We start from the raw sequence: 9,213 nt of genomic DNA on the forward strand, positions 1-9,213 counted from the left end.
ACCAACAGAAAATAAGTTCCCCGACAGCAATCTCAATAAGGAAAACACACCCCATGAAATAACTGACTCCAGAGTTCTCGATGCAGGCATACTCTCCGTAGCACTAGTGCAACATCAAGAATGGAAATTCAACGGGCAAGTTTCCTATGCAAAACTCTTTTTTGGTTCTATTTTTTTCGTTAGAGAATTAGGAAATGTATGCATACAGAAATTTCCTTTTCTCTAACATTGGTTGATTTTGACGTAGTAATCCTGATTTCTTGTCGATGCGAGACCCGAAGAGCGAAAGAATATAGGAATACCTTGAGAAACTTCAGTATACAGAGCCACTGCAGACCATGATGCCAACCACTCTGTCTTGCAAGACACCCATTCAACCAAGCCACCGGATGTCACCCGAAATGACTCGGATGGAAAAGAATCCTACCTAGTGTACTCTTATAAAGGTGAATTCGTTGCTAAAAGGGCAAAAGCTCGACGAGGATGCTGAGGATCGAGTGCGACGATGGGCGATCAATGCGTCGTTAGGGGAAGAGAAGGCCGTGGCGTCGTATGAAGGAAGGCTACATCCAGAACTGCTCCGAGAGGACCTGTGCACACTACAACCCCGTCGCTGGATCAACAGCAACGTAAGTAGAACATAATAACACTTTGCTAGAATGAATGGAGTTCTTAATAAATATAATATCTCATAAAGATGACCCTAACAAATTAAAATTGAACGTGCAGATCGTTTAGTGGATGTGTTTCAGTTTTAATGACTCGGAATCATCACAGTTTAAGGATGACTTCTACTGTATGCCTCCAGGAATTTTGGTATGAATGATTTTATGGATTTTTAGTGTTTAAGATTTGTGTACTGAAACTAAATATGGTTGTTTTAACAGGAAACGGTGTTGCAAAAGAGGAACCTGTTTTCTTTCAGGAAGATTCCTACCTTGCATTATGTGGGGCTAGATCTTCATTTCGGTGTTGATTCGAGATATTTTGACAAGATAGAAGCTTCGAGGAGAAAATGGGTAATTCAATTCATTAGATGACAAAAACTGTATGGTTCTTGCCTCTTATTCTAGGTGTTTGATGCCATTAAACGAACTAATGCTTGCATGTTACTGTTTTCATACGTTTGTTTACAACGCAGTAGTTTTTTCTTGGATGTTGCTTCTGATAGGCATTATGATGTTTCTTTTCATTGCTAATTGGATTGTTTTAGATATGTTTCTGATTTTTTATGTCTTAAGCATTTGCGATTGCGTGTACTTAATTGAGAAGTGATTGGCTTTTGTTTTCTTAGATATTCTTCAACATGTTTCATGTGTTAAAAATTTTACGGCTGTTTATTTTTAGTGATGAAATTGTGGATGTCTCAAGTCCATTAAGCAATGCATTGCCTAATTATACTAAAAAATGTATTATTCTTGCCTTGTATTCTAGGTGTGTGATGCCATCGAATGAACTAATGCTTGCATGTTACTGTTCTGATACGTTTGTTTACAACACATTGGTTTTTTTCCGTCTGTATTGATCATCATTGGTGGCTGTATGCCTTTGAGGTTCCTCAAAAAAGGTTGTGGGTATTGGATAGTATGCATTCTGGAGCGCATAATGATGAACGATCGAAAATAGATGCTTATTTGATAGGCATATATCACCCAATTAGTGCAACAACATCCTTAGTCGTTAAAAATGTAGCATTGCTAAAGTGTAGTTGCTTTCCAGGGGAGAATTATTGAAGACGTAGTTAAAGTGTCGATGCCCGCATACGAGCCCATGGAGAACGGCCTGACTCATTTCTATGTCAGCGTCCCAAAACAATCTAACCGGTCAGTTGAACTACCACCTATCAATAATCTTACTAGCAATTCACTTGATTTAGATACTTAGTCTTGTGGTTAAAAATAATATTTCTTTCTATACATGTAGCTGTGATTGTGGTGTATACGTGATCAAATTCATGCAGTACTGGAGTCTAGATAAACCCTTGCAATTTTAGACCAAGGTGATTTTAAAAATCCTATTACATTTAACTTGCACCTCTTTTCGATTAATTACTTTCTCGCTTCCAAATCTCCCGCTCACACACTGTTATGCCATTCAGGACGTTCTGTAGGAGTTTTGGAAGGAAATTATACTAGACATAGTGATTGGTCCTCATAATTCACTCATTGGAGAGGCTCTAGAGGCATTGGACGACCATCCTGTACGTCACAACCAGCCGAGAAACAAGACTAAGGCGGTGAGATCACCCTTCACAGCACCGAGCACGGAGACCATGCTACAGCGTGCGGGATTACCTATGAGAAAGCCAAGTAAAGGGAGGAGACAACTGAAGAAGACAGATGCCTAGCTAAAAATCATGTAAACGTACAATTGCCATACTGTTTCTATAGATTCCTTGTGTTAGAGTTGTGGATGTTTATATGGCATTTTCTGCCTTGCAGTAGTTTCGTGTGAGCCTAAGAAATTTTGTTTCACTGCAGGTATATGATTTTCTACTACTGAAACTATGAAGTTGCTGGTGACTTTATCCAAACTTTTAAGTAGATGGTGCTTCTGATAGGCAATAAGATGTTTCTTTTTATTGTAAATTGGATGGTTTTGGATATGTTTTCCGAGTTATCACGTGCAATGCATTTACGGATGTGTGTACTTCATTGAGAAGTGAATGTCTTTTGTTTTTCTAGATAGTCCTCAACAGGTTTCATGTGTTAAGAATTTACGATGGTAAAGTAATTAGTTGTCAAGTTGTGGATGTTTCTAGTTCATTAAGCAATGCATTGCCTTATTATGTTATTCAGTCTACTCTGCTTGATGTATATACCCCATTTGTTTATGACTACATTTAGGTGGTACTTCGTTCCATTAGGCGGCTTGATGTTAACTAAATGGAAGTTTATTTATTTTTTTTATCCTTGTTTTCTATTGCTAAAATTGTTAAGTTGCTGGTATTTTAAGCAATGCATGGCCTTCTGTCGTAATTAGTATACTCGGCAGGTTCCTTTGTGTTGGCACCGGTGATTTTATCCAAGTTTTTAAGTAGATGGTGCTTCTGATAGGCATTAGGATATTTCTTTTCATTGCGAATTGAATGGTTCTGGATATGTTTTCTGAGTTTCAAGTGTTACTTATTCGCGAATGCGTGTACTTCATTAAGAAGTGAATAACTTTTGTTTTCTTATATATTCTTCAGCAGGTTTCATGGCGGATGTAATCCATTTGTTTTTTTACAACAAATAAGTGGCACTTCGTGATCTTAAAACCATGACAGTCTCACAATCTAAAATAATTAATATTTAGATAAAAGATAACCACAGTTGTTCTTTTATTTCTTTTATTGAATATGTCATAACAGAACCAATGCAAGTTACAAAGCAAAAATCGTCAGAGGTTATTAATTTGTGTCAAAAGAACCACGAAATCTAGCTAAGTATGAGAAACCAACCACAACTAAAAATGTACAACCAATTGAAAGAATAACTATCTATGCTCAAAAGAGTTCAACAGAGACATGAATCCGCCACCATCCAATGCATTCCAAGTGGTAGAAGCCTCAAATCCTTTCTTTATAGAACCATCATAATCATTATCTGTCTGAAGGTCAATAACATCCTACAAAATACACAACAAAAAAACAAAAACAACATATATGAATCAACAACACCATCCCAAAAAAAATGAAATAGACCTCACGTCTATCACATACCAGATGCGATTTTCTCTTCCTTTTTTGCATCGATTTCTTAATTGACTTGTCCAACTCTGCTCCAAGTCTCTTACTCTTCAGCTGTCCTTTAGTTTCAACTCTTGAGGGTCCCCATATGTCATGTACAATAACACCGCTTGTGCTCTGTGTGGGCATGGTATTCCGAGTCGCAGTAACAGTAGTCAAACGCATGCTGGCACAATAATCAGTTAGCTTGGACTTTCCATCCCAAAGGGCAGATCGCAAGATGGCTGCTTCCTCATCACAAGTAATGAACTCCTAAGCAACGTTGTAGAACTCTAAACACAAACGCCTGAACAGGTTGTGGCTTTCATCGGTCCGAGCAACATCATGGTTACTCTTAATGTAGGTGTGCTTGCGCATGATGTTCTTACTCCATCGAGGAAGAATATAGTAGCTCGGTACTCTGTCAACTCTGTAGTATGAAAACACCGCAAGGGTGTGGCAACACAATATACCAGTGGATTCAAACTTGTTGCACTCGCACCGAACCTCTTGACTCAATGGGTCAAAATCTACTGTGAAAGTACGGTAAACAGTCTTCTCCCAAACTATCTTCTGCTTGTCCACTTTAACAGAAATTGAATAACCCTGTTGTTCAGTTGACCGAACCACGCAATCAGTTTTTTTGCTTACCTCTAGCTGAACATCCGTAAACATATTACTGGTGTATTCCCGCTGAAATTATCTCTCAATGCCTGTGCTCCCTATACATGGGATGACTCCTTTCGAGTCCGTAACATCATCTTCCAGCTCCTTCTGCTCCTTGTTTACAAGCACATTGTCGTATTTATGGACAAATTGGACTAACCCACTCTTGCAATGCAGAAACCCCCCGTAAAATGCGTGCATACTTTCACTCCACTGTGTACTCCTCATACCGGCCCAAAATTCACTCTTGAAGAATATTGGAACCCACTTCCGTCGATTGGCATAAAGGTGAACATAAAAAAACAGAGCATAAGAGTGTCGCTTAGACACAACATGATGACCGCTTTTAAAGAACTGAGAAAACAAATAAAAGAACATCCAATTTTCCAAGAGAAAAACCATCTGTTTGTGTATTGAAAGGAACATCTACTGACTAGGTAAAAAAGAAACATCGACTACACTCCTAAAAAAACAAAACAACCAATTCAAACCGGCAGAATTACGAACAGTGAATAAATAGGCAATATGCAACCAATATACGGGAGTTAAGTTAACGATAACGGACCTGTTAACCATCTTTTCTGACCTAGATAAAATTCTTCGATGAATTCAACCCAATCAACTTCAAAAGAGTCAGCAGAAGAAGAATTATACACAATGTGATTCATCTTAGAATTCAATTCTCCGTACCTAGCGTAACCTCCAAGCTTGAATTATGACTTCTTCAGTATGTGCTAGATGCACCATCGGTGGACAGTATCCGGTAGGACCTTTCTAATAGCACCGGCCATGGCCTTGCACTGGTCAGTGATGATCCCCCTTGGCGCAGTCCCGACGCATCTCACCTATTCCATGAACACCCACTCAAAACTAGGGATCTCCTCGCTTCCAAGTAAAGTACAACTAAGAAGAGTAGACTTCCCATGGTGGTTTACACCGACAAAGGATGCAAACGGTAGACCATGTCTGTGAAAACACTAACAACAAATGACAGACACAAAAACAAATTAAAGTTGGCATTGTCATCAGCACATCGGAGTGTTCTTGTGATGTAATTTCTGACATCCTTTTCTGAAAAACTCATGTTTGAAGACCCGCCAACCTCGCTTACCAATGCTAGATATGTCTTGTTGGGTCTTATGCCAGCCTCGTCGTTATCCGTAATGACGCACTTAGCATGCATTGTCAACTCCCTATACTCATGATAGTGGACCGCTTTCTTAGCCGAACAGGGGTGGGAATGCCTCAATTCTAATCTAGACACAATCCAACTTTTCTTCTTCCTGTCCAGCATGACATACATCCTTGCTCTGCATCTCATGGCTGTAATTCTGTTTGCCCGAGTTGCTGCCTTCACCCGAGACTCCCGATAACCTTCTCGCGTGCAGTGAATAGACTGATTAATGGGTATCTTTGATTTCTTCCGCATCTTGTCGAAGTTCGTTTTTTTATTTTAGTGACGAACCCAACTTTCTTTGCATAATTTGCATAAAATTCCCGTGCTAGAGGCAACGAATCAAAACACATTCCTATGACTGGGATTTTCTCTTCACTGATCTCACTATGATTCGGCAACTGTAATATCAATTCACAAAACTAAATACGAATTAAAACTAGCATTAACACAGTAACTATAACGCGATGACAAACAATAAGGAATAATTCAAACCTCGTGTCTCAAGTCCAACTCATCCTTTCTCATCACAATGACGTTGGTAATTTTGTCGACCTTCAATTAAAGACACCGAAAAAACTTTTATCAACTTAAGATCCTTACTATATAAAATCACTCCAATAAAAAACATAAAAAAAAAGTGCAAACACATATGGGAGTCAATCATACTTTATCGTAAAAAATATCTAATTAACATGAATAAGAAACATTCACATAACACATTGTCATTAAATTTCATACAATGCAGGACCAGCCTATCCAACATACCTTAGACCCCTCTTGAATAACAACTTCACCCACACTCAATTCTTCATTCCCTTCGTTTGAATTGATTAATGTGCTATTCGATCCATCTTCTAAGGTTGAGAACTCCATGGACGTTACTCTTTTCCAGAAGCTTTGAACTGCAACGGCAGCTTCTTTGTGCAGGAAACGCTATGCTTGATGGTCTTTGTGGGAGAACCACGCTCACGAACATCACGGCCAATGGCGGCACAAACCAGGGAGAAGCGACGAGGGAGCCATGGGTTGAATGATTCGATGGAGAGGGTGGAGGCAATTGATGAGAAGAAGAATGAGTTATTTCACTATTTTCGGGAAGAACTTGCACCATAATCAATCGCAGCACTGCTAATGGGGCTAAGGACCGAGGATAACCGATAAGGGAGCACCGTGAGTATGCCTTGGATGGAGGAGGTTGGTGCTTTTGCTGTTTGGATGAGAGCTCAGATGCACTGCAGTCGTGGAGAGGGAGAGAAAGTGAAGACTCGAAAGCGTTGTGGGCTTTTACCGTGATTCCTGTCGAGAGGTTCTCAACGTATCTCTTTAAACCTGATTTTGGCATTAAAAACCATTAATAACAAATATTTTAAATTATAAATGAATAAAATTAATTAAAATAATTATAAATAACTGAGTTGTTCAATTTTTGGCTTGTTAAAAGTTGATTCCATATACTTTTTCTTCTACAATATTTGGTTGAAATTCCGTTATATTTTGTGAGGATGAAAAAACCCTTGAGATGAAAGAGTAATAAATAAGGCTCAAATATGAGAGAGGTGTTTTTTTTTTTTTGGTCATTAAATATGAGAGAGAGTTATCCATACACTAAAATCCCAAATGTTTACCAAAAACATGGCCCAAATAAAAGAAAGAAAGTGAGTGTGTAGTGGGTTGTGACAAAGGAAAAAAGGAAGGCCAAAAAAAAAAGGAAAAAAGGAAAAATCATGTGTTCATCCTTATCACTCTAATTGAGAAAGTAAAGTAAAAAAAAAAAGCATTATAAACGAGGATCAACGATGAACATAAAAGATTAACGAGGTTGAATAGAAGTTGTAATTGAAAGAAAAATTATTCTCATAACAAGAAAAATTACTAACATATAGATAGAGAAAAGAAAATTAAAGGGAAACATTGAACAAGACAGCTTTAAAAAACCAGAAAATGAAAAATAGATCTTTTGTCTTCTTCCATGCATATATATGTAACAGTCAAAGCGCAAAAAAAAAATTAATATGCAATAGTCACTATCATAACATCATCGTTAATTAATAAAATGAGAAAAATAATACCAGTAGAGTATGGTAATTCGAAAAATAGTAGATACCAACACTTTGAGTTAAAAAAAATATTAGTTCAAATACAAATCAAATATAAGAAAAAATATTGATCATCTAACATTTTTTGTAAGGTTAATTAAAATATGAAAAAGGCGCAATAAATGCTCAATATAATGAAAATTAACCTAGTGGGAGGATTTCCACCACTAATTAAATTCATAGAACAAAAAAGTCCTATATATATGTTTGTGCGTGTGTGTGTGCTTAGCACAAACCATGAACAAGTATGGAAAGTCTACGTTATTATTTTCAAATCAACACTAGTTGATGATGAATACATACATGCTTGCAAATTAAAGTAGTTCATAAGAGAAGGCTTTTTAATTAATGACATTATTTTAATACCATTTATCTTTATTGAAATAAAAACAATCAAAGTATATATAGAAAGGAGGTTATTGACGACCTTCCTCATCCCTAACTTATTTTCCATATGAAACAACATGCATACATATTGGAAAGAAATTAAATTCCTTATTTTATATATATATATATATATAAAAAAAGAAGATCAGAGTGTTCTATCCAATAATTGGAACCCTTTTAACAATTCCAGCTTTGTTGATCCAAACCCAAACCCTATCACATCGATAATCAGTGGTTACCATGCTTCCTTCAGGCACAATTATAGCATTCACCAACGGATTTTCCCTCTCAATTCTTGCCTCTGCCACTGTTCCTTCAACTCCAACCAATTCGGGCCATGAACTCTTTCCTGCACACAATATAAACATATAGTATGTATTAATCATGACTTATTATATACTATGCATATTAATTAATATAAACATATTATTTACCTTCGCAACCAGTACTCATGTTTGCCTCTTCTAAATCCCAAAGCAAGATTTGTGTGACTTTATAGTTTCTTTCTTTTTGGCTAATTGCAACTATTATTTTTCGACATGAATGAATTTCAATCTATAGCGGGGGTATTTATAGTTGGCGAGCTCAACAATATGTTTTTCTTTCTTATATTTTAATTTTAATAAAATGTATATTGACTTGACTTTTTTCTATGTGATCCTGGGACGAATAGTTTCAAGATAAACGTATTACAAATGGAGTTGTCATACCTGTAGTGTACATATCAAATAAGACATTCATATGAAATCAATTTGAATATAGACAAAATATCGATCTGATCCAAATTAAAATTATCAGTTCAAATTAAATTAAGTATCTACATTTTTTATATTCAGATACCGAGATACGATCCCACATCTACAAATTACAAATACAAATTACAAATCAAAATAAACGAATTAAGCGAATCTTGCCACACCGCTTAGTAGAGATAAGCTAGAGAGAACGATGACAAACTATATATTGATACTTATTATACCCCAAATAAATAAATAAATTGTTATTACTATTTTGTCCAGTAATAGGATAAGTACTGTTTTGGTCCCTAACGTTGAGGGCTAGAATCAAAACCGTCCCTGATCTAATTTTCGACTTAAAATCGTCCTTAACGTTTTTTTTCGTATTAAAATCGTCTTTTTTATTTTTTTTTTGGATAAAAATGCCCTCCCCTTTCCCCT

The 9,213-nt window shown here is 36.6% G+C and overlaps 1 protein-coding gene across 1 annotated transcript; it reads right to left on the reverse strand.

Annotated features, from left to right (window-relative positions):
• Positions 7,976-8,599, reverse strand: LOC110266469 (glu S.griseus protease inhibitor-like). The gene is made up of 2 exons (XM_021111252.1): positions 8,470-8,599; positions 7,976-8,384 (listed from the first exon to the last, which is right to left on the reverse strand). Exons 1-2 carry the CDS (start codon positions 8,486-8,488, stop codon positions 8,191-8,193), a joined length of 213 nt encoding a protein of 70 aa, XP_020966911.1. The 5' UTR covers positions 8,489-8,599; the 3' UTR covers positions 7,976-8,190.

The sequence above is a fragment of the Arachis ipaensis genome, chromosome B09, assembly GCF_000816755.2.
Source record: "Arachis ipaensis cultivar K30076 chromosome B09, Araip1.1, whole genome shotgun sequence".
Taxonomy (NCBI): Eukaryota; Viridiplantae; Streptophyta; class Magnoliopsida; order Fabales; family Fabaceae; genus Arachis; species Arachis ipaensis.